The 27,506-nt window shown below is 33.0% G+C and overlaps 1 protein-coding gene across 2 annotated transcripts; it reads left to right on the top strand.

The window, feature by feature from the left end:
* The first annotated feature begins 16,352 nt into the window (after nucleotides 1-16,352).
* LOC106710757 (5-hydroxytryptamine receptor) lies at nucleotides 16,353-26,333 on the top strand. 2 transcript variants are annotated; one of them, XM_045686894.1, is made up of 5 exons: nucleotides 16,353-16,643; nucleotides 23,577-23,658; nucleotides 23,786-24,043; nucleotides 24,451-24,694; nucleotides 25,308-26,333. In XM_045686894.1, exons 3-5 carry the CDS (start codon nucleotides 23,812-23,814, stop codon nucleotides 26,170-26,172), a joined length of 1,341 nt encoding a protein of 446 aa, XP_045542850.1. In that variant the 5' UTR covers nucleotides 16,353-16,643; nucleotides 23,577-23,658; nucleotides 23,786-23,811; the 3' UTR covers nucleotides 26,173-26,333. The 2 variants fall into 2 exon arrangements, with proteins under 2 accessions (XP_045542850.1, XP_045542849.1); XM_045686893.1 differs by having other exon boundaries at nucleotides 16,353-16,654.
* The last annotated feature ends 1,173 nt before the right edge of the window (nucleotides 26,334-27,506 follow it).

Here is a 27,506-nt window from a genome sequence, read left to right as displayed (position 1 = left end):
GTCAAATAGTCTCGTATTTTACACTTTGTGCTTAAATCTTAAAAGCTTAACCTAGTGGATACGAGCATTTATTTGTTACTGAGGCTGTTAATGGACGGCGGGGTTAAATAAACCTTCATCTCCATTAATGCACCACACTGGTGGAAATAGTGGTTTATTTCTCTAAAACCTTAAAATCCTTGATTAAAAGAGTTGTCACTATTTATCTTCCTTAATTTCGAGCTTTTTAAAAATTGCTGCGTTTGTTATTTTTATTCCCGACTGGCACGAGGTAATGTGTTTCAAGGATTAAGTATGTTTTATGGTTGCAACACGAGTCTCTTTCATAATGCGATAAGGCTAATGTCGCCGATATCATTATCAAGCTGAAGTGTCACTGACCTCATAAAAATTATCATTATTATATGTTGCACTGAGACACGATTACAACTTTAAAATAATTTGTTATATAACAGAAAATCAATATATTTTACTGAAATAAGGCGAGCGAACTAGCGATTTACCTGTTCTTGAATTTCCGCTGCTACCTATTTACATTCGTTAAATTTAGAATTTATAATTTGAATCGACACATTTTGGTATAAATAGAAAAGGTCTGGAAGAATTACGAGGGTAGTAAGGATTGGAAGAGAAAAGAATTTAGGTTTCCATCTCTTCCGTGATGGGTGGACATGCAGCAATAAAATAATCTACACACTGTTTCTTACGATGTCCTAGTACTTCACAAAATATCTAATGATTGTCTACATTTGGTGACATCCAGGTAAAGAAAACAATTAAAGCCAGTTTTTAAGGCAATACTAGAGTATTCTGAATTGTTTTATTTTCAAAACCTTTAAAGTAAATAGATTACAAAAAAAAAACCAGATGTAATATTATTAATTGAATTTTAATTACTATGAAAAAGCTTTCGTGTCAAAAATAAAATTTTCTCAGCGACAGAAAAGTTCATAAGCAAGTGAAGGTTTTTTAAAAATATTGTGAAGAAAGTTTACTACTTCTTGGTTGAAATATGTCAAGTTTGTTTATCGGCTTTGCTGTACGCGACAGGTTAATGATACTTAAAAGGAGCTTTAAAACAAATTTCTTATTTACGCTATTTTCTAACTTCGGGAAACTTTATGTTTATAGAAGTTAGTTTACAGTAATTTGCCTTACGTTGACTTTATAATTGCTAGATCAATTATAGCTTATTTGATTCCTTTTTGTATTAGAACTTTCTATTAATTAAGAAGTTAGTTTATTATTAATTTGTTCTAGTTAGAGCGTCTAATATGTATAATTAATCAGAAATAGATCCGTTCTCCTTCCTTAAAAGCCTTAACTTCTCTGGCGCTGTACGTTACTCGTATGTTAGTGTTAGGCTACTTACTAAGTTTTTTTTTAATTCCGCACGGAGTCGCTGGCGACAGCTAGTATGTCATAATGTACATTGTAAATTATGTATCATATCCATTCAATTACCTTCAAGTGTAGGTCGTATCGTTAGACAATGCGGTCGGTGTCAGTGACATCGCTCAGCAGAAGCTGGGAACACTTTATGTTAAAAGAAAAAAAGGAACCGGCCTTTGTAATCTCTATTTTTTATCCTGTTAACAATAGGTGCGTGGCACAGACGGAAAGGTCTTTGTTAAAAGCTTAAAGGAAAAAATTCTTTAGTTGTTCCAACAGTTGTTCGCAAGGGTCGCTTGATAGTGCATAATTAATTTTAATTACGTAGATTACTTTCATGAATAGAGCAGAAGGTACTCGGCTTTATATATCATCTATCATTTATTTTGTAAGCTTCATTTCTTTTTTTATCAAAGAAGAGTAAATTTGTCCATACATTTTGCTTTTAATTACCTTCATATCTAAATAATTAAACATTTCATCTAATAATATAATTTTTTGACTTTAAAATATAAACTTAAGTTACTATAAAAGGCAATATCATTTTTGCTCGAATTACTTCTTTCTAATCAAAAATTTTGCAGTATGAGTATTTATATCAAACGAAGATTCATTCTTTCATCATTCAATTTTGCATTGACATACATTTCACTAATTGGCTACAGTCGATAGATCCATAGCTTTCTAAGATCAAAGGCTTCTTGTGTACCTTTGGCTTCGTAACTTCAACAGTAACATACAACTTACAATAAGAACAGTCGGCAAATGTTTCTAGTTTAAAGTCTCATCTTAAGTATTTGCTATTTTCTTTATCGCTGTTTGTTTCACAAAGAAACATTCCATTTTATTTTCAAGTGTGTTCCATTGTGACAACAATATTAAAACCTATAAATTCAATTTCAATTTATCCCTTTCATGGCCCTTTTTATCTTACTAATCCTACAATCTTTTCTAAAGTAATAAAGATAAAAATAATTAACGTAAGTGGTTATCTTGGTTGTTACGAGTGAGTTTCAAATTGATTATGTGTCTATAATATACGAAGAGAAAAACGTGATGCGATGTAACATACATGTACCTATAGCAATAGAGCGCTTCGCAGTAGTGTGCATGTAGACAGTTAATTAAGACCGATCTGTGCAAATATTGACGATACGTGTTATGGTCAATTAGGTCGAGTGCGTTCGTACCGCAAGCTAGAATAATGTTTTATCGTAATTAAATGAGCTGAAAAGTTATGGTTTGTTTAATTCTGAACGAAATACTTCCATTAATTGAGGTAAAATGCTTCGAAATTCCACAAAAATGTTTTATAGAGTACACATTTTTAACTTTATACGTTTTAAGATTTTCAAAAAGCATTCATTGTTTATGAGCAGAATTATCAGGTTAGTGTCAACAAATAGAGCAGGTATGCTTTCTGCTTTTTGGGTTCTGATTAAATCAAGTTAAGGATATGACTTTTCACACTTCCCTTCACCCTACTCACTTCCCTTTTAATCTCCTCATCGTTAGAGATGTCAGAAATAACTTTTTTATGTTTTTTTATTAGTAATTTGTCAGGCATTAACTTACTGCAAAGATAATAAGATTATAAATTTATTAACTCAGAATATGTATTCTAAAACTGCGCTAACTGCAGTTGCGAGTTTGTATTTAAATATACGAGTACAGCGGTTAGCTGTAATATTTTATCAGTTTTGTAAAGTTTAATATGATTTAGTATTAAACTTGCTCTGCTTTATTAAACTGCAGCAAAGAGAGAATCAGAAATCATTTAATTCGATAATAACTTTTGGAATTAAAGTTGCTTTCAGAAATGAAAATATCTTGTTGGACTTGACATTGGACAAGAGTATACAAGCAGAACTCATTGCAACTATGGGAAGCACCCCAGAGAATAAATCTCCATAACTATACCCCTACGGACCTCCATGTATCGTTACTGTATAGAAAATCAACGTGAAGTACTCGTAAAATAAGGCATAACCTGAAAGAGTCTACAATAACAGTTGGAAGATAATATCATTGTTTATTAATATGTCAAAAAAAAAAACAGAACATTGTATCCTTATGTACTTTATGAGTTTTTAAAACTTTTTCTAATGTAGACATGGTGTCATAAAATACATTTTGATGACCGTAACGTTTAGGAGCGCAATAGTACTTTAATTCAGTTAAATAAATAAAGTATAATTATGGAATGTCCTTCTGTAACAAAGGTAATTTAAGCGTTAAAAGCTTCATTTCTCATGAGACAAAATTTATGTGTGCTATTCGAACTCTCTTTCCTTGAGCGCAATTAAGAGGAGCGTGGATTAATTGGGTTAAGTAAAGCCACAGAGCATCTGCGGTAACCTAATGCTATACTGTAGGTGTACATACTCCATCAGCTATAACGGACATAAGCATTATATATTCTACAGGAAATAAATAAAATATTGTAAAATTTGTTTTTAAGCACTGGTTGATATTAGATCAAAAATTAATTTTGATGTGTGCAAGAATAGTGGAAGAAGATCGAAGTACAGTAAAGATTGTGTTGGTACTCGTAGTACATAAATACTGCATCAATTAATTATAGGGAAGGGAAGCCAATGCTGTGTCATTTATTATAAATAGATATTAAACATAATCTGAGTTTCGTATATATTCGTAATGCTTAAATTTTGTTTTTGATTTAAAATTCGTATCGTTACAGTATTAAAGCGTCTGGATGTAATTTATTCGAAAAGTTCGACACAGACTTTGTAATAGCTAAGAGAAAATATTCAGACAGTCGTTTATTTTACACAGGCAATTTATCCTTATTGCTGTTAAATACATGTTTAAGTTAAAAATAAAATAAGCTTAACTGAAAGCATTCAAATTCGAAATGTTTAGAATAAGTAGCTTAAGTGTCTTCGAATAATGTAATGGAATTTCCTTTAAAGACAATTTACATATGGGTGAAAATAATGAATGCAAAAAACTTGTAAATGCTGCTTAAGGTGTTTCATTCACAGCCAATTGATAATGAATTTATATTCCATGAAATTTTATTACGTAAGTCGCTTAGCAACTAAAACCGCTAGGTTTCCAAGATATACGTTGTCTTTAGTACAAATGGCCTAAATTACACGTTATTCAAGAAAGATATCTTGAACACAATCTAGTATTTTCGATCACATGAATAAAATTTGAATAAAATTCTGAACACGAAGTTTATAAACACAGAGAGCATTGTAGCAATAATGACGTCACAAACGGTTCCCAACTCCCCCTCGTTACAGTCATTTGCGATATGCAACAATAGAAATAGCAACTTGACTTTCGATATTCTTTTTATACAAGTTACAATACAAAATAATAAGTCAAATTCTTACCCTTTATAATAAGATTTGGGTCATTATTGTTTTGTATTTTGAAACGCTGGTTCGCTTCTTTAAGGTAAATAAAATAACTATGTACTGTGATTCCGGTGGCCGCTTGCTAGTTTATCATTATGAAAAACAGTTCATTATTATTGGAACAACATTATTAAATATAAATATTTATGAATCCTTTGAAATTTATTCGGATACTTCAGATGCTTCAAATATATATTTTTTTAAGTGAAACGAATATGCCGTCAAAGCGGAAAGTTTCACGTGTATTTCTCAGTTATTTGTTTGTGAATCGCTGTACGAGAGAACCGGGATAACATAAATAATATTAGTTTTACACTCGACTACTTCTGCACAAACAAGAGGCAAAATTTATAGCCGCAAATACTTGTTACAGCATGTAGTAATTATTACTAGAATGGTGTTGCTGATACCGTTTTTATATTGTTATTAGCTATACGTCCACGACTCCATCCACACGGAATTAAAAAAAATCTTAATCAGTAGCTAATGTGTTTAAAGACACATTTGTTCTAATGCTTTGTTTACACTTTACACATATATACATAACCTTACTATATAGCTCTCTAGTTGCAACTGATTGACATATCATCTGCCTATCATCTGACATGCGCAGTTAGCATACGCAGTGGGGAAACTCCACATGTTCTTCCAGACTAATTTCTACATTTAAGCCAACTTTCAGCGAAATCCGTTGAGCCATTTTGGAGAACTCCTAACAAACACCGAAACTTTTGCACTTATAATTTTAGTATTTTTTTATATATAACGTTCTAAATATTAAAATGTGAAATCGTATATCTATTATCATTCATTTAATCATGATATTGTGACTCAATAAACAACTAGCTATCGCCCTCGACTTCGTCAGCACGGAATTAAAAAAACTTAATAAGTAACCTATGTGTTCTTCCAGACTATGTTCTACATTTGTGCCAAATGTCATTAAGATCCGTTAAGCCGTTCTGGTGATACCTTCAAACAAACATCCATCCATCCATCTAAACTAAACATTCGCATTTACAATGTTAGTAAGATTTGATTAAAAATTATACCACATTTATGTTGTTGAGTAAATAAGTAATATGTAAAATATGCCAAATTAAATCAGAAACATCGAAAAGCAAAAGAAAGTAAATTCGATTACAAGCCCTGGGAGGTTTAATTTCTTTCTAAATATAGACTGAAATTTAGTCACATCACTTATGTTAATGAAGGTTCTGAAAAATAAATTGCGTCTTGTCTGAAATGACTTGAAGCGCTGCTCGATTTGTAAATGTCACTGCCTCCCTTATTTTGCTGCAGAATTATATGAGTACGGGGTGGTACTTATTAGATAACCATCTCTTAAAAGTGTAATAATACAATATTCTATATCTCATTTACTAACTAAAACTTTATTTATCTATATATATAAAAGAAAGTCGTGTTAGTTACACTATTAATAACTCAAGATCGGTCGAACTGATTTAGCTAAAAATTGATGGGGAGGTAGCTTAGAACTAGGAGACGGACATAGGAACTTTTTTATCTTCTGTGCATTTTTTATTCCGCGAGGACGGAGTCGCGGGTAAAAGCTAGTTAATTATAAATGTCAACCGTAGGTATCTCTGTCTTATTCAAAGAAAATAAGAGGGATGGAAATGTTTTTTTTTTGGTATATTGGAGACCATAATCGCAGAAATCGCTATTTCCAGTCATCGAATCCAAATTTTCTATTTTTTTTATCTAGCTTTGTAGTTAACAGTAATATTTACATCATAATTTATCATAAAATGTGATATTAAATAATGTACGCAAATAAATTAAGAAATAAATCGTATAGTACAATGTTCCACATCGAGTTTATTACGTTTCGATACAATCGCTGAAAGTTATTGAGTCAAATCTTTATAGGCTATTATTGTAGCTGTAAGGAACCATATAAAAGAGTTTTTCATACTTGTAGTCAGTGTGTTTGGAATACAAAGGAGAACCCGCTTACTTTTGTGGCAATTATAAAGATTTATAGACATAGTAATATTTACTTTCAGCTCGTCCTCTTTATTTATGTACACGTGATTATTATCTAGCAACTAGATCTAACGTTATATTAGAAGACAAATATAATGTATAATGTAATAAAAATATATTAAATAAATTGAGAAAAATTAATTGAAACTAACAACTGAAACTTGTGCAAATACAATAATTGTTTTAGTCTTATTTCTTTTTCTTTCTATTATTTAATCATCTTTCTTTATATTTCTGCGTTGGTATTTTAGGAATCTACTACTTAGTTTTCTTAAAAGAGTAACTTTGTTTAACATGACGATCGTAAAATAATATTTATACCCAATAACCTTGTGTTTTGAGTGAAAGCGATGTTGAATACATTCACCTTTTTGGGTTGTTGTAACGAATCCAAAAATCTCGAGTTTAAGGCCCGGGTGCATGTAAGTGGAAAAAGATCTGACATGCAATCATCGTCTAACGAGGGTCAAAGAGGGTAAGACGGTCAACATAACGAAACCTTTGTCAAATATAAATGCGACTGTCACAATCGTATACTAAAAAGTGCTATAAATTAAATGTCTGTCATAAAAATTGTATATACAACTAGCTGTCGCCCGCGACTCCGTCCGCGCGGAATTTAAAAAAACGTAGTAAGAATCCTATTTGTTCTTCCAGACTATGTTCTACACCTGTGCCAAATTTCGTAAAGATCCGTTGAGCCGTTTCGGAGATACCTTCAAACAGACATCCATCCATCCATCTAAACATTCGCATTTATAATATTAGTATGAGATGTAAGGGATGTCATTGGCTTACTCAATAAAGGAATCTTCATTTTACCAGAAGTAGGTAACAATGAAATATAGGTATATGAAATAGATAGACCTATTGAGTGCTCAAAATAGAAGTCGAATATTGGATTAATACGTGGATTAATAATTCAAAAGCCATTGAAAAAAGAAACAGGGATATGGTTTAATAAAAACATTTTGCAATTTCCAAAGCGCCTTTTCAATTCATAAAACATGAATATTAAAATGTAATCTTTTAGGGGCATTTTTCTATCAGGTTATTCCAAAGCTTTGCGAATACAGTCGTAACTGTAAAAATTCAGTCAAAAATGGAATTGTTTCACTTACGGAAATTGGCAATTTACTTAAAACTGTTTAAGAAATAAAATGAAACTAAATCACGTAGCTGTATATGAAATAATTGTTTGAAATATAATAGGAAATATTTTAACCAAACCGATAAATGTCCTAACAGACTACTATAAAAATTCGTTCTTTTGCATATTGTCTGTTATGTGAGCTGCAACTTTTTCCATTATATATTTATAATTTGTAAGCAAAAATATATACTTTATCTTTATGAAGAAAATACAGAACAGACAACAAAAAAAGAAAATTACAACATCGTTTATAAAAGTCTTTTCGTTTGTGAATACAACTTAGATAATATAAAATTTTCAAAGCGAGTTAAACAGATAAGCAGCTCCTAAAAGCAAAACTTTTTAATCCTTTTCATCTGGGATAATTTATGTAAAGAGTTTTAACGACACTCTGTGACGTAGTAACGTTAAACTGACAAGTTATATGACACTCTGATAGCACTTAATCGTGAAATCGTGCACATACTAAACAATCATATCTCAACTTATATTTTAAAAACGTTAAAGTAATTATCTAATTCATACATTTTACATAAAAGAAAAAAAAAGATTTACCTATCAAGATACCGTCAATTATAAATTTATATACATTGATCGGATTTAATAGTGCAAATGCAGGGAAAGGATTCTTACATATTCATTCATTAAAGTGACAAGTGTAACATAAAGGTTAAATCCTTACATAGAAAGCGGACATAATATAATTTAACTTTTATTGAAATCAAAGTTATGTCCAGCGATAGTTATTATTTAGCCAATAATTTTTAGTCACAGCACTCAAATTACATGACACCTCCAAGTTGTCATTTCCTAAGTAGCAATGAACAAAGTTTTTGTCTTGTTTGTTGGTAGTTTAATTGCTCCCTCGGATATTTGACTAGTTTGACATTTCGGTCAAGGAACTTCATTTACTTTTTTATTAATATACCTCCCCCGTGACACCTTTATCCAACGCGTCCCGCGGTCATAAATCATTTTTATCAAAGCTCTCGTTTGTTCTTGCAAATTTTATGATATCGTTGGTTTATAAAAGCATTGTGCGGTGTAGTGAATTATATTTCTGATCAATTTAAATTCAAGATGCACCATTTAAGTGCTTGCGATAAATTAGCATTCTTAAAACTTTGCAATACAACTTCGTAGCGTTTACATTAAAATACGGACATTAAATGGGTCGATAAATAAGATTGCGTTTTATTGGTACAAAAAATTTGTCCAACTCACAAAAATTTATTCGAAACACTTAAAATAAAATATACCAAATATTCTAAGTTTAGATAGATGGATAGATGGATATTTGAAGATATCTCCGGAATGGCTCAACGGATGTTGATGAAATTTGGCACAGATGTAGAACATTGTCTGGAAGAACAAATAGGCTACATTAATTTTAAATCAGGGCGGACGGAGTCGCGGGCGACAGCCAGTTATTGAATAAATTAATTCTTGCAAACTGCATAGTGTTCTTATATATTTGTGTTGTGAATTGTGATGCAGTGGTAATGAGAGATTCTCATATAGAAGTCACGTAGCTGAACTGAACGTCTCTGACCCATTTCGTACTCGAACAGGTAACGGCATTTTTATATTGTGCATTGTTCCAAATGCAACAAGCGACATACAACTTCTCTTCGCTTGTAAAATATTCATTTCTCATGAAGAAATGGAACATTTTTTAGAATTCTGTAAGAATGGAAACAACTTTTGTATGCAGACTCTTTGTTTTTCACCTTAACACTTAATATATCATAAAAACGTAAGATCTATGTTTACTTATTGAATTGATGTAAGGTCGTATTCAATCATATAAGATATTATAAAAAACCAATTTTATCTTTATAAGGCTCTAATCACAGATATAATCAATTTAAACAATAAAACAACATAAATCCAAAGATAGAGTGTGTAACATGTAAAAATATAATTTATGATTTCTATTGAATTCGACTATAGGTTATATCTTAGCAACAGACACATCTGGGACGGTAAATGAGGAGAAATCTTTTAAGTTAGGTACAATTATTGTTTTACCTCTTCCCTAATCTTTACAAAAAAAAGAGAGACGCAAATGTCGTTAGCGAGGAATGGCAACGACATTTCACATTTGCTGAGAAATCGAATGTAATGCGCAAATGGATTTCCCGGATGTATCGCGTTCCGAAATGCCTTAATGGATATCGTGGCCCAGCTTCATACATTCTATTTTTATTTTGTATTGATGTTTATTCAAATATCAAAGTAATAAATTGTCAAACAAATGGAATAATTTCAGACAATTTTGTTCTATTATTGATACTGTTTTCCCGTGTATACAATACACAAATCTCTAATCTAAATCTTTTCTCCTAACGATAAATTTTTCCGGAAACGCGGAAACGAAAAAAATACTAAAGCTGTCTCGAAGTATCGAAGAAAAACGTTTTATGCGAAAGATGATTGGAGGCAGTTTTTTGTGACAATGGTAGGAAATAATGTTTTAATGCAACCTGTTTTTATTACTCTCGTGTTTAGTGATGTTAGTCATTATTAAGGTGAATCCGTCGTAATACTTATGATATTGTACTTAGTTTTTATGTCAACAAATGTAATAGAAACAGACAGCAATAAGTGTACAAATATAATTAATTTAACCAGATTAGTTTTGGCGCACCCAAAACAATTTTAATTTCTGCATCTCCATTAGGATGTCAAAGAACTCGATTTGCATAAGCTTATTTATGCTACGATTCTCGCGGGTCGCCGAAAGTACTTTTATAAAAATGGAAGCGGGAGGTGGGTTCAATTAAATAAATTTTACAAATACCGCAAACGTTGACCCTACACATTGGAATAAAGTAAAGCCTCTAATTTACATTTAAGCTGTTTTTTTCTCCAGGTTCATTGTATTGTGCCCAATTTTACAATTTAAATTGAACTTGAAGTGATTTTGTGTAAGAGAGGAAAAATTATACAGAATCATTTGATACAGTTGCATTATTGCAGCTCAGCTCAGCTCATTTGCAATCGTTTATCTTCGTTTTTTCATTGCTTTTGTTACATCACCCCATTCATGTAACCAAATCTATAAATTAATAAATTTGGAGTCTCGAGTAATCGCAGCAACGGCCATTTTTTTGAAGGGATTTTACTGAAAGATAGCTTTTGTATTCGGAAGTAACTTAGAATATTCTTTATGTATTCTGCGCCGGAGGCGGGCGACCGCTAGTAAATAATATAATTCATAAATTCCCTTTAGAGATTCGTTAGTGTGGATAAACTCCCGGGGGTCTTGAATATGTTCGAATGACGTGAGCAAACTTCTATATTCTAAGTAGATTACGCAGGCTGTGGACCCTGGCTTGTTACGACGTATTCATAAAAGTTATGTCGCTTGTAAATTTGCTCGTAGGTATACGGATAGTCATGTTTAAGGATAACACACAAAAATAATTAAATTTAGTATAATAATTATTTCAAAAATCAATAGGTAAACTTTTTTCGTATGTGAAATGTAGCGCTTCTCAGGATTCCGCGAAAAGCGTCTCGTAAGCTACGATGAATAAAAATGATTGACAGAAGTGATATCAGTTAAAACCATATCTTATGTACTATATTATGTACTACCGTGAAAGTCTATTGCCGTCACACGTGTAAAATGGAATGTTTTCTCTGTTCCTTCAAAAAGAACGAAAAGGATGGCAATATATTTTATACGATATAGAAAGTTGAAATACGCAGTAAGTCGCGGTTTTTTTGGTACAGTAAATGTTTCACGTAATTCCATTAATCGTTAAGTTATTTCTTTTGAGATACGATTGATTAGGAAAGTTATACTGAAACGTATTTGTACAATCAAAAATCAATCGTAACAATTAAATAATTGGATTTTAGTTATAATATGGTACGTAATATGTTTTTTTTCATATTATATCCCATCTCCAATTTTATTAATTGTAAAGACATAGATTAACTTCAGACAGCGCGATTCTTCCCGGTTAAAATTAAATCATTAATGAAGTAGATACCATTGTTAATGTCGTCATAAACACCTTTGGACCTTGGAACGAAACTTGATTGCCTTTTTGTTCTCAACCCACTGTTAACGTTGTTGATATTCAACAATCGTTTTATTCTGCTGTTCAATAGAACTATATATTTTTGTACACTGCTGGATAAAATTATCATTCCAGTTATCTTACTTCTTACTGATATTATAAATGCGAATGTTTAGATATATGAATAGATGTTTGTATCTCCAGAACCGTTAAACAAATATCGCTGAAATTGGGCATAAATGTAGAACTTAATCTGGACGAAAACATGGGCTTCTATAATTTTTTAATACTGCCACATAGAATTGTTTGTTATATAATAGTTATAATATACAATAGTAGTTTAACTAAAAGTGTTAAATAAGTATGATGATTGACACATAGCGACAATTTCATATACATATTATATAAGTAACATACGCTACAACAGAATACGAGACCCCTATAATGAGTGTTACCACAAACCGCTATTATTCTCATACCTTTTATGTTGAAAGCATATGGTGTTCCCTTTCTATTTCACCCTCTTTACGCAGAGATCGTGTAGAAAACAGTAAATTTTCGTATAATTATACCACAATTTACTTCAGCATGTCTTGAGTGAAAATAAGTAAAAAATGAAGTGAAAATTCTTGATTAAAATTAGATTTGGCGCATGTGAATGAGTAGCAATAACTGTCAATTTACAACATAAAAAATATAACAGAAATAATCGTTACCAAATGATTTGTTTGTTTTCTAAAATTCCTTGTTACTTCAATAATATACTTCAAAATATTTCAAAATAGTTATACAAAATAAACGTAGGTCGTTGTAATTTATGTTTTGTAAATAAAAATAATTCAGTTCCCTCGATCACATAATCTGATTACATAAACTGAACAGATGCTATATATATATTTAAAATCGGCTATTCTAAAGGACGTCCTCGAGCTTTTAAATATATAATTGATTAAGTAAATACTTTGATGTAATTATATCTCGTAGCCCTCAGCTGTGTTCGGGACATCCGACGTGTTTTAGGGTAACTTAGAAAAAAAAATAAGGCTTAAATTAAATTGCTAAATGAATCATTGCTTAGTTAAAACGTATAATAATCATTAAAGTAATAGTTATCTTTTTTTAAATATTAATGAACTGACTTACCAATTAAGCCAGCCTACTGATTCTAAATGGGCAAGTGTCTATAATATAGTCATTAATTTTATTCATACATTTAAATTCAGATCAGAGCATCATCCCTTTGCGTACTATAATAACAAAAGGTGAAATTTTCATCAGCCTTAATGCTTTGGGTTTCAACTTCTCGACTTAAGTATTCTTGAAACTGTAACAACTTTGGCTTGAAGTGAATCGAAAAGCCATTGTTACTGAAAGATTAATGAGAAATTTCGTGTAAACTTTCTTTGACGAATACATTTCACGCGGGTTTCGGTAAAGTCAGGACTTTCTTTCGACTTAAGCGTTGCCACCGTTTAATATTTAAAAAAACATAGTAACTTAACATAATATAACACATAAGTTAACCGCCGAGTCCCGAGTTTATGTTGTTGCTGGTTTTTATGTGTTGTTATTTGTACAATAATAATTTAACTTTTTGTACATCATATTAATAGCAAGAAATTATAAGTATCTTTGAATAAAATAATATATTTGTTATTAATATTACAAAACTTATTTATATTCGAGTGCATTCGTTTTTATTACAATAATTTTGAAAGGAAGTATACTTTACCAGTGTTACTTATTACTCGAAAACCATTTCCAGTTTTCATTGCCGTTGATTAAATTGGAATAAAGACAAAGATGTGTATTATTTTGTAGACTGCATCATCTTACTAATATTATAAATGCGAATATTTAGATGAATGAATGAATGTTTGTTTGAAGGTATCTCCAGAACAACTCTCGATGAAATTTGGTATGGATAGAACATAATCTGGCTAAACTCTTATTAAGTTGTGTTTTTCATTCCGCGGGGACGGAGTTGCGGGCGACAGCTAGTGTTCATTATAAAAGCGTTTGATGTGATGTGTGCTAATAAACAAGGACGACAGTAGTTAACCGAACGCAGACTCTGTGAGTGTATTTAAACTTAATTATTCAGGAGCGGCACGGCACAAGGAGCGGGCTTCGAGTGAGACCTTTGTTTCCTAAGCTTTCGAGCTTTCACTTACCCTTTCAAATGCCAAAGGTCGCGAGCCACTGTTTTGAATCTAATAGTCATTTGTCCAAGTCCTGTTATAAATATTTTTTATTTAAAACAAAGAATAATTATTTTTCTTACAGTAAAAAAATGTTTATTAAACTTATAAATATTACCTAAATAAGCCTTTTTTAACATTTACGTGTACTACAGGAAAGTACAAAATAATAGTTTATAACTAGATTGTCTTTAAAGAAAACATAGGAATTATATATCAGTAAAACCTCATTATAAAATTAACTTTAATTGTGTATAACAATTAAAAAGAAATGCTAATTTTACTACATCGTTTGAATAAATTTCCACAACTTGCCTAAACATGAGATTATTAGAAAACATTGATTACTTTGGCAGATTTAATTTCAAACAGAAACCACTGTGATTTGTCCCGAAATCTTCAGAGTTGACAACAAAGTGTCCAACCGCTCAGCATTGTGACTTATCAAAGTTGTTTATTGTGGGGAAGGAAAATTTTGCTTATAACTAATTCAACTGCTGTTGGAAACACGTCTGTTGTTTTCTTTTGTAAGTATTATGAATAGGCCTTTTCTGGGCCGACAAAAAAGATCTCTCACAGGATTTTCTTCCTTTTCTTAATTTATAAAATTTATTTTAAATTTAATGTTTTGATACAAGATTCGTTATGTAAACATTGAATTTGTGTGCTATTATTAAAGTACTAACTTTGATTATTGAATTGCACATTTGTTTATTATAATTACACTGCGCTGAAGTGTTAATAGTACTCGTTTTATTTATAATATTAGTAGTACGTTGTTATTTTAAGGAAATTACAGTTTAACGTTCAAAATAACTTAATTTGAATTACTGCGGAGTTTTGAGATAAAATAAAATCAATCTCTTATATATCTGTATGCCTAGTGCGAATATTTCTGATAAGCGTGTGTAATAAAATTTGTGCAGCGTCCTCTATCGGGCGTAAAGTACACCAGAAATCTCATAATAATTTTGGTATAATTGACAATGACGATACGACGACTACTCTTATTGGCCTTATACGGCAGTTAGAATATCTACCGTATTCAGAGTTAATTGGTCTTCTTTAAGCCACACATCTTCAGTTTTAAAATTTTAACCGTTAAACTGTACATTTCTCAGTTTTTTAGCCGACTTCTCCTAATCACAGGTACCATGTTATACCAACTAAAACTGTGCAGTTGAAACTACTGACTGGCATTTTATTTGAATTTAGTACGGGAAACCTATACTAAGGGACTTTTAAGTGACCAATCTGAGTAAGCAAGAAGGATGTAACTTAAGTTACATCCTTTAAGAAATGTCCCATTTATAATTGAGCACAACAATACATTGAATCGTTGTCGTCAATATGTTCTTTGTTTGTAGCTTCCTTATGTGACGTAATCGGATGTCATTTTTGGACAACAATAGTCACAAGTGAAGTCACGTCAATGAACAGTAAACTCTAAGTGGATTAAATGCCCTACAAAAGAGCGCCCCAGTTGCGGACACAAACACTTTGTTAGGCGCAATCTTCCATTGTTTGTTCCCCAAACAATCTGTTGACCACAGGAAAAGCTTGAATATTCGTAGATTTCGCTCCTCAACCAGTAGGAACTCCTTTTTAAAGATTAAGATAACTTTTCTTTGAAAAATGGAACTAAATTAGATCACGTAGCCCTCTTTATTCTACTAACGTTAAGTTTTATGTAAATTGGATTCGAATTTTTTGGTAAGGGTATAAAGAAAATGGCCGATAAATCTAAATTAAAAATATTAAATAATTGAAATATACTATCTGATATTCATCTAAATAGATCAAATAAATGTTATAATGAATACCGTAAACGTTTCAATAAAATATAAGACATTGCTTAACACTCAAATGGAAAACTCAAATCTTAGCTGATAATCTCAAACGCTACCTTAAATTGAACAATCCTAGCGTTGAAATCGTGCAGAGGTAATTATTAATCTATACGAGACGGTATCAATGTAAGCGTTTCGGTGAGAAATTACGGTTCTGAGGTGAGAAAATCTAACCGTTGCAATAAAGCGGGCGCGTGAATTTCGGTAGATTCGTGACGTCAGAGGGTGCGAGGAACAAACGGAGTGTTGCGGGAGGCGCGGGGGAAGCAGGGGGTAGGCGCGCGCCGGCGGCCGGGCCGCGTACCAAGTGGTAACTGTTGCGCGGCGGTCGCAGTCGCCGTGTTACGCGGTACAGTCGCGTACAGTAGCGCCGCCCGCCCTACGATCCGCGCTATACGTAAACAAAACATAACTAAACATCAAAAGTCTGAATGGTCGCGGTGAATATTGTTTTTTTTACTTTGACTGTTAGTTGGTAGTGATTTAAATCAGTGCTGAAAAACTGGAGACGGTGTAGGGGAGTGTACGACCGGCGAACGCCCACTGACCGTAGTAAGGCTGTAGTAACTTCACCAGACTTAACGGGGTGGATGCACCTTTGTCGACACACTCAAGTAGGACACAAGTAACTATATTTCTCGTACTCAACTAGCATAAAATTATTTTTCTTTGAATTTTCTTTTGTTTTAACATGTAACTTAAAATTCTACGTAATTTTAAATTAAGAATGATTTTAATGAATTTGCAAGATTTTAATAATGTATGAAATCACAGCTTAATTAATAATTTGGCATATAAAAGAAAATTCAAAAACCTAAATCGGTATAGTCAATCAACCAACCCGCACTTGACCAGCGTGATTGACTATGGCTTAGTCACCCCTAACTTAGGGTAGGCTCTGAGCCCATCGGTGGGGACGTATAGTGAGCTGATGATGATGAAATCAGTATAGTGCTATACGTACAAATTGTTAATTTAGTTAATTAAGAATCAAAACGTGAATAATGATCTAAAGCAATCAATTAATGTAATAAGATCAAAATCCTTAAATTTCTGATTAAATTAAGATTTGATTATATTTGATAAAGTATCGTTAGTCATACAACAGTAAATTTTATTCGTCTTTAAAATAGATAATGTACGCACGAGAGACATCATGATAAAGGCTAATTAATATGAACAGTAACGCGCTCCCATCCTTGTTAATTACTTTAAAGGTTGTACGAGTAACGTCTACGCGACAGAGTTTGATTTATGATGCCAGTTACTTGTTCTTTACGCTTTGTTAAGCAATGCTTTTCTGTAGCATAGTTAATATGTAGTTATAACCAGACAGACTCGGGAAGTTTTTTTTTTGTTTGTCACTTCGATTATGATCTTTCGTAGCTTAAACGGCTGAACCGATTTTGATGAGGTATCATTTCCTATTAGTATAATGTGATACATTCTGTCAGACATTTTGTTCCTTTGATTGACAACAGTGTTTTTATTCCTCGTTGTGGTTTATAACTTATCATTTTAGGCACCTAATTTTATATAGGTATACTTTGCTCACTGTGCTCGTGCAACATTAACATCTTTAGTCCATCTATTTTGACAAAATAAATAACAGTAGATAACACAAAAAGTAGAAAGAGAGTGAAAAACTATAAGACTTCTCAAACAGTAAAATATGAAACATATACTTATCTTAACTTGAAGCTACAATTATACTTTTGTTTTTATCCTCTAAAATAATAAATAGGGAAATTATTTTCTGGGCGTTAAAATAACTCTGTTACTATGCTACTATTTTAAGAGTAAAGGAATTGTTTGTGGTTGTACTTCTGGTTAATGATACATGTCGTAAGATATTATTAACCACACGGTGACTTCCTTTTGACATTTGAGGTTTATACTATTTGAGATAATGTCCCGGATTATAGAAACTATATGAAAAGTTAATTTGAGTCAAGCAGGCAAAATAAATTTCTTAATTATTATTTACATGTTATTTTATATATCTTTTAAGTTACCTTCATTTCAATTTTATTTTACATCATATTAATAATATCTGCGCAAAAGTTTTAATTTTTTTACTAGTTAATTAATCTTACTAATATTATAAATGCGAATGTTTAGATGGATGGATGTTTAAAGGTATCTCCGGAATGGTTTAACAGATCTTAATGAAATTTGGCACAGATGTAGAACATAGTCTGGAAGAACACATAGGTTATTAAGTTTTTTTTAATACCGCGCAGACAGACTCGCGGGCGACAGCTAGTTTTAAGTAAATAGGACATCAAAAGCTGAAAGTAATACGGTCGATGGATTTAAATCTTTGGTTAAATGGTAAATTACTACATTATCATTACTTATTAAATTGCTACTGTTTGGTAACATGTTTAAACATCATGGAACAGCTATCATAAAGAATTATCATCATAATTAAGGCTGTAGAAACAGACTTTTATGAAAACTTATTTATTATTTCAAAGTGTATCAAGCGAAACTTTTTAGCGGCTCTTAAACGCAATAGTTTGCCAATAGTGCTGTAATAAATATTTTTATAGATGCTAGATCGAGAAATATCTAGAAGCTTTAAGTACTGTAAGTGTTTTCACTGGCGTTTGTCCAAATGGCTGTTTAGCAAGAAACAAAACATTTGATTTGAATAGTTTGTTATCCGTTCAAAGAATTCGCTTGGAGGAATCAAATTTTGCAGGATTGAGTATCACAAAAGGATCTAATAAGCCATTAGAATTGTTATAAAGTGATATTATTCATATAAATAAAATTGAAATCCTCCGAAAGCCTCTCCCGCGGCTGTTAGGGTTGAGAAAACCTTTTAAACTCCGATAAAGGTCAAGACTCATTAGTATCGAGCGGTATTGTAGGAATTTGTATTAAATTTACATTGTAACTACCAGATCATATACGTCTGTGTATAAAACGAAAAATTTCTTGTTACGCAATTTAGTACCGTAAAATACCTATGCTGAGACACGTGTATTTTAAAATAAAATAATGTTTCTGTTTTCTCAATTGGATTTTAATTAGTTTTACATACTAATGTGTAGGCTTGCTACCGTTTTGTGACAGTAATTGGAAAAAAATATTAGTTGTAATTGTTTAAATTAATATTTATTTAATAAATGCTTCCTAACTTAAAATAAAATAGAACCGCCGCCGAGAGGAGCCAGACCGAGATTAATAGAAGCGATTAGTCGCTGTGTTCCGTTTATAATTAAATTCTGTTATAAACTCTAATCATTTCTGACGTCATTTTATAGTTAGAATCAAATTTTAGTAAAGATTTTAACGTATATTAAAATAATAAATTAAACTCTTTAAAAATTTTAAACTAATTGTACAAAACACTAACAAGAACTATGCATATTTATTTTAGAATATAGATATAGTAGAGATATAGTTAAGTTGTTTTGAAGTCGGTGTACTTTTTTGTTTATTTTTTTAAAACTAAACATAATAAAGTTAACAAAAAAAAACACAATAATTCGTGCAAAATAAGCTTTTATATTTCAAAATCAAACTAGTCATTTCTTTGTAATGTACGAGTCAAGATACATTACAAAGACCCGAGTGAATCTCCTTCAGATCGGAAATGTTGTTTCCGTTCCATTCGGGAGCGTTTAACGGAAGCCTACGTGATACGGTTTTGTGTCGCGGATTTCTTATTCAATATTTCACCCTCTCGGGCCTATGATTTCACATTAAGAATTTGAAACGATTTTCTATATACTTTCGTGAAACTTTTTAAGGAATATAAATTTCACATTATTTGATAACTTGATGTGTTGTGATGTCATATGCTTTTTAACGATTAATAACGTTTTCGATTTTTCACACAACCGTTATCCAAGATTTTCTAAATTTAAATAAAATGTATTTATAAAATGCGTAAATTATTCGTATAAAACAAGAACATTATTTATCTCTCATCTTAAAAATAGAATACTAGTACCGACTTTATTTTTTAAACAGCAGTTGCAGTTACATCAGCATAAAATCAGTTTAATTTTTCTACTTAAGTCGTTACTATTTTTTTTATAATATACATTTACATTAATTTCGATTTTGCTCTCTCGAATTCGTTCGCTTAGATAAAAATGATAACTGTTAATACCGCTCATTATTCCTTTGTGGAGCGCGGTGAGAGCGTGGAGCGCCTCTGTGTTGACGCGTCATTTTTAATCAAATTTGATTCCTAGACGCGCTTTACATAGAATAAGCTTTCTAAAGCCGAAGCATATTTAATGCTTAGATAGAATATACATATGCATTTAAATACTAAACAAAGGCTTTAAAGCACTAGCTTATAAAAAAGTTTGGTAATACTTATTAAATGGATTATAAAAAAAAATATTGAATATAGTACGCGTTTAAAAACTTTTTTTTAGTCATCAATGGTCCAATAAAACTTCATTTGATTGGTGTTCCATCTCCTATTTCTATTATTAAAAAAACCTTTTATATACATAGCTCTTAATGTTTCTCATCAGCTATGTGACATTTACAGAGCCCTTTTGTCTATCACTTCTATCACTTAATGGCATTCCTAACTATAAAATGTAAATAAACACAATATACGACATGGTTTTTGTGAAATAGGAGTAATTCCTTCAGTATTATTAAATTCAAACAAAAACATTTCTCGCAAAACAAAAACACCTCCACATTCTTGAGTACCTTTAGGCGCTTTCGTAGAAAATTGATTTTGAAACGCAAGTGATTGCCTTTTATACAAACACTTAGTATTGAACACGTATATGGATTAAATTCGTGACCCCTTCAATCGATCGTTAACAGATTTTAGTAGACTCGTTACAGAGACGTGTAGACATATTGAAAATATGGCGAAAATTTTGCAAAAATATAGGTACATTTTGAATTTAAATTGATAATTAAAAAGAAACATTTTGTGTTATTTCAATCTTGTATCACTACGTGATTGAATTAATTAATTTCGGTACCATAACATTCTTAAATCAGGCCAATTTTCGAATCGGAATTTCGAATACTACTAACTTTCATGACTGAAAACTACAACATTTTTCTCTCAAATGTTAAAGAAAACAACTTAGTTGGACAGTGTTCAGCGAGGTGTAATGCTCACAGCTTGTGCAGTCAGCTAACACGACGCCGCGGGCAATATCCCACCCCTCTGAGCCGCGACCCCCTCCATAGTCTCTCCTCAGACAAAGTGACTCGAAACTGCAGCTTGTTTCTTGGCTAAGCCACTCCTTGTTTGTCAGAAATAAGATATTACAATTGCATTCTGAATTGGATTGTCCATTAAAAAAATTGAGGAATAAAGTCTTCGAAATGAATTTTCGCTTCTACTAACTTTTATGAACACCGTTTTTCTTTCTGTAATTGTATTCACTTTTTGTTGTATGATTTTTTGTTTCTCGGATATTTTTTGTCTTTGTATTTCATATCTGAGAAAGGAAATTAGAACTAAAATTAAGTCAATTACAACTTAAAACGTCACGAAGACCTCGTCTCTGACAGCAAACTTGGTAGGTTTAATGACAATCAACTGCAACACAAATGAAATTGATACAGACTTTGCCTTTTCATAATTCTGTTTGTTTATTTTGCGGATGGAAAATAAATTGATTTCTTTTTAATAGTTTCTAATATATAAAATCACTTGTGCGTCAGTTAATCTATGACTATTCACTTTTCTGATTTATTAATTTATTCCTCTCACTATCTTTTTCTTTTAATGTTAAATATTTTCATATGATGATGATATAATCCCGGCCGATATCGACTACGGCGACTGTCTTCAACTTCGGTTTTGCCGTTGATATGCTCGCATGTGGCTTATGTAGTATTTTGTTTGTAAAAATCTTCACACATTGCGGACATGGGAGCACACCCTTCACATAATTATAGCTGATAGCCGCAGGTGGTCGAGCTTTCAGCTCGTCGCAACTGGCATCCAGCTAGCTCAAGGAGCCGCCGGTTTTTAAAGGCTTTGACGCTATATTTTCATATATTGCATGCTTTAAATGTCGCATTTGGACCACAATTTTTATTTTTTATACTGCGAATTCCATTTTCATTCAAGTAGAAAAGGAAAATGTCTTTGATGTTTAGTTAATTATCACCATTCAATTTATTAAAAAGTACATAACTATATTTTAAAAAAGCGATTAGTTACTTAGCTTATTTAGAACAAACCTAAAATTCTTTCGCCTGTTTTTATTGTTCATGGAAAACTTTTTCAAATTAACGTCTTCGAATAAAAGTTTCTGAAATCACTCCAATTTAAGGCATTAGGTTTTAACGTAAAAGTTTCTAATAAAAATCATATTAGAATATGTATAATATATTGTGAAGTGATTAAATAAATAATAAATAATAAATAAAATGTATGGACTTTCTTTCAGTAAAATGAGTAGTTGTGTAAAATTTTCGAAAACCGATTGAAAATTTTATTAATTCAGAATGATAAGGTGACAAATTAATAATAAAAAAATAGTTTATACACGTTTTAATAAATTTTAGTAACATAACTTCTATCGCGTTAATAGCTTAAATATTTAATTTTAGTTTAAACATATTATGTACCATTAAATTCTATGAAATGTAGCACCGAGTTTAATAATACACCGGAGCCAGTTGTACGTACATAACTGGGTCGCGAAAGTCACCATACAGCAATGGGAAAGTGCTATCGTTTCCGGTAACAGAGCCTTTTCCGCTGCGACATCGCGATACCGGATGTACCCATAAAATCTATTTTAATTCACGTACAGTTCAGAGTATTTTATTTTGCTTTCATTTTAACTTAAGTAAACTGACTTCATTAATCGCTTGATTAAGTACCGCACTTAAAATAAGTCTACACTAAGGAAGATTTAATGACTTAGAATACGACAGTATATATATATTTTTTATTTTTGAATTTTTATGAAAATGCAGCTTTTTTCCCATGATCATCTTTCACGCGAAAACGGAAGAAACAATTTCGCTAATTCTTTTTTTTTGTTGTAAAAAGAAAAAAAATGCGGTACATTTAATTCAATATTCGTAGTTAAAACAAGATAACTTCTGTTGGGTCGGCTAGTTCTAAATATTGAGTTTTTATTAATATTAAGAGAAATACTTAAATAAACATGTACAACGATTAAATAACTTTATTTAAATCGTGCACCCTGAGGTGATATTTAAGGTTACATTTACCTCATTATTTATAATACGATTTCGACCGCGGTTTTGATGCGTCTCCTAAGAGTACCAATTAATGATTTGTCTTTTGGAAATATATGAAATATTACATTTACAGTTAATTCAGTTTGGATTTAATTAACTTTAATTTGACAAAATTCAATGACAATCTGAAACGGTCCATCTCATTTGGTTTTTTTTTTATAATAAACATAGTGAAACGTATCACAATCTAGTTTTTAATTTGGCCGTCCTTCAATAGTTGACTATCATTAAGCCAATATTCATCAATACCAAACGCCAAAAAAATCTTATAATTTTTATCAAAAACCTATTTCACACATACAATTTTCTTTTTTCAGATTCTCAATCCCAGAAGGTAAAATAGAATGACGATGGCGGAGCAAGCACTGGACTACACGACTAACAAGTACACAACAAACAGTACGTAAAAAAAACCGTTTAACTGAGTGTTGATCTTCTGTTTTTTTATTGCATTTCAATATTACATGTTAAAAATTATTTGCAGTTAATATAATTATAAATTATTAATATGATTTGTGAATTTCAGTAGTGGGCGTGCTTCGGTGAGACAGCATGGAGGGCGCGGAGGGCGAGGACCTGTTTGAATGGGAGGCCCTTTACATGCGACTGCCGGTGCAAAACTTGTCCTGGAACAGCCCAGACTGGTTACCCGCCACCTGGAACATCACCGCTACCAACACCACCTGGTGGGACGCCGCCGCGCCCTTCGATACGCCGGCCGCTGTACTACGCGCGGCAGTAAAGGCCGTTGTCCTCGGTTTATTGATTCTAGCAACTGTAATCGGTATGTGTATTTTAAATATTATTTATTCGTGCATTTAAAATTGCATTTGCTTCTCTAGTCAGTCTTTTTAGTGTCGTAAAACGCCCAGTCGCCTCGAGATGTCGTAAAAAGTGGACTTCAAGATATCCCGCGGGGTACGTATGTTTCGTTCAGCGTGTAAAATCTACTGCAGTTTCTAAAACACACGCGCGGATACACCTTAAAATGTTTAAAGCCTTTTTAAGAATTAAAAACGAAAAATTTTGTAATAAAAAAGCGCGAATGAGTTGCAGGTGACAGATTACAAAAGACATCCACAACACCAGAACTGTGCGCTCTCTTCCTAAAATATACTATATCGTTGATACTATATTCGTTTGAAGATGGTGTCCTACCGATCAATATTAATTTTATATTATACTTAACAGGTAACGTATTCGTGATAGCAGCCATACTTCTGGAAAGACATCTGAGAAGTGCTGCTAACCAACTGATCCTGTCTCTGGCTGTCGCCGATCTGTTAGTGGCATGTCTAGTGATGCCCCTGGGCGCGGTGTACGAGGTGGCGCAGCGCTGGACTCTCGGCCCCGAGCTCTGCGACATGTGGACCTCAGGGGACGTACTCTGCTGCACCGCTTCTATTTTACATCTAGTTGCCATCGCATTAGATAGGTAAAGTGAAAAAAGTGCAGACGGGTATTTTAAGTAGATCCACCATCATAGATTCAAAACTAGACGAATAGTAAATAGTCAGTCCCTTCAAATAAAAGGGGAATATGCGAAGAGTAGACATTGTTCTTTCGGTATTTCCCACTAGACAGAAGAATAAAAATATAATAGCTTTATAATATGTTATTTTTTTAAATAAAAATAACACTTCACAGTTTTTGCATATTTAAATCTCAACCATAGCTTTGCCGCATAGTTCAAATTTTAAATTCAACAGTCACAGGACGTTGGATTGCAACTGTGTGTTTACATTATTCATGCAAAAAGTAATAACGTAGAGTCTCGTAAGAGAAGTGCCTACTTCGTTTATTGCAATTTTTTTTAATAATATGGGAAGTGACAATTTATATTATCTAATGTCGAGATTTAAGTCTGAGCAAGCCATAAACAATGCTTTTTAGGTTTATTTTTGTGTGTAAAACTCAGCCCCACTCAGTTCTTCGCAACCTCTCACATAATATTTGTGTTGCTACATTTTTGGGTTATGTCAATAGATGAGATTTATTTTTGGCCTTCCATTACGCTTTATAGACATAACTTTCGTTCTCTTTTCCAGGTACTGGGCTGTGACAAATATTGACTATATTCACGCGCGAACCGTTCGCCGGGTGGGCTTGATGATAGCGTGTGTTTGGATCGTGAGCTTCCTGGTGTGCATTGCGCCGCTGCTAGGCTGGAAGGACCCCGACTGGGACCGCCGCGTCGCCGAGGATATGCGCTGCGTTGTCAGCCAAGACGTAGGGTACCAAATATTCGCGACGGCGTCATCATTCTACGTACCTGTACTGGTTATATTAATTCTGTATTGGAGAATATACCAAACTGCCAGAAAAAGAATACGAAGACGACGCGGCGCGACCGCCCGCGGCGGTGTCGGGCCGCCGCCGGTGCCCGCAGGCGGCGCGCTAGTGGCGGCCGGCGGAAGCGGCGGCATCGCGGCCGCGGTGGTGGCCGTCATAGGCCGACCTTTGCCAACCATATCAGAAACCACCACCACTGGATTTACAAATGTTTCATCAAACAATACGAGCCCAGAGAAACAATCCTGTGCCAACGGTCTGGAGGCGGATCCGCCTACAACTGGATACGGAGCCGTGGCTGCCGCCTACTACCCGAGTTTGGTGCGACGCAAGCCGAAGGAGGCCGTAGATTCGAAACGAGAGCGGAAAGCGGCGAAGACATTAGCAATAATAACCGGTGCGTTTGTAGCGTGCTGGCTCCCATTCTTTGTGCTTGCTATATTAGTTCCAACGTGTGATTGTGAAGTTAGTCCCGTGTTGACGTCATTATCCTTATGGTTAGGCTATTTTAATTCAACATTGAACCCTGTAATCTACACGGTGTTCAGCCCGGAGTTCCGGCACGCTTTCCAGCGGCTGCTGTGCGGGAGGCGCGCGCGCCGGCGCAGGCCGCCGCCATAGCCTGCCCCACTCACCCCGCCTCTCCTCCTCCAGTCGACTGACGTCATGTAGCTCCGATACACGTTGTGTTACCTCGTTACATTTTCAGAGATATATTTACACCCCTTTATTTTTTGTACGTGAAGAATGTTAATTAATTAAAATACTTAGTCTAGATAATAAACCACAATTTTCTTTAAACGTGTGTTTTATTTACCCTTAAATTCGTATTTATTAATATCCTAAATTACATTACCAGCAGTAGTTATTAATCTTATTATATTAGGCTGATTCAAAAAAGTTTTAAAAGAATTAGCAGATTTACCTCAGGAATAAAAACGTTAAAGTAAAAAAAATGTGCGAAACATTCTACGATTGTTTAAATAAATATCGAGAGAATAGAATAGATCGAGGGAGTTTTCAGAGATTAATCCTATTTATGCGAGGGGCAAAAATCATTATTTAATTTATTAACGTTGATTTGTCAATAAATAAAACGAACGCAACAAAGCACACCGTTCTACTGCTGCACCAACATGTGCACCGATTTACTTGGACTGGAAATAGGAGATGCTAAGTTAAACGAACAAAGAAAAGCACAGTACGGGACTGGTACTCACAATCCTTTGCCTTAACAACAACACAGAACACACAGAACAACCTTCCTACCAGAATTTATCTATGTGTGTCATTTTTCGTGAACTACACCTCTGTTACTGTAGTCACGAAGTGTCTAATCTGAATATAAGTATACCTACACAGGCATGTGCACACGTATTTTACTGCCTGATTGATACTGAATCGAGGTACGTACCCCGTCGATCTTTACTCTGAATCGGAATGCATCCGTGTCACTGAATCGAGGTACCTACGTATCCCGTCGATCATCATTCTGAATCGGGCTGCACCCGTCACTGAATCGAGGTACCTACGTACCCCGTCGATCTTGGGCAAGGGTACAAGCAAGGATTTTGAACCCCAGGAATGGCCTCCACCACCCCTTACCCTCCACGCCATCCCTATCCACACGGTCTGAATTTCTCTGATAAATATCAAGAAACAACTCACCGCAGTGATACATATACATGACACAGTAACATCGCATATAAACTGTACTCAAAATATTAACAGAAATTGTATAAACTGTTTCTCTGGATCAAAACTGAATCACAATCTCTGTCTGCCTTGTTTTATAATATTCAGCCAAAGTGAGTAAAACATTACCCTCGATAATGAAAATATTCTAATGTTGACAGGAGAAAAATATTGCTAGTTCTGAGACTTCGTTTTTTACCGAACTAATCCGCGTGTCATTGTTCAGTCGAACAGTACAATCATCAAACACTCCTACTGCT

The sequence above is a fragment of the Papilio machaon genome, chromosome 4 (assembly GCF_912999745.1).
Source record: "Papilio machaon chromosome 4, ilPapMach1.1, whole genome shotgun sequence".
Lineage (NCBI taxonomy): Eukaryota > Metazoa > Arthropoda > Insecta > Lepidoptera > Papilionidae > Papilio > Papilio machaon.
The sequence above is the reverse complement of the archived record's forward strand: the minus strand, read 5'-3'. Positions and strand labels throughout refer to the sequence as shown.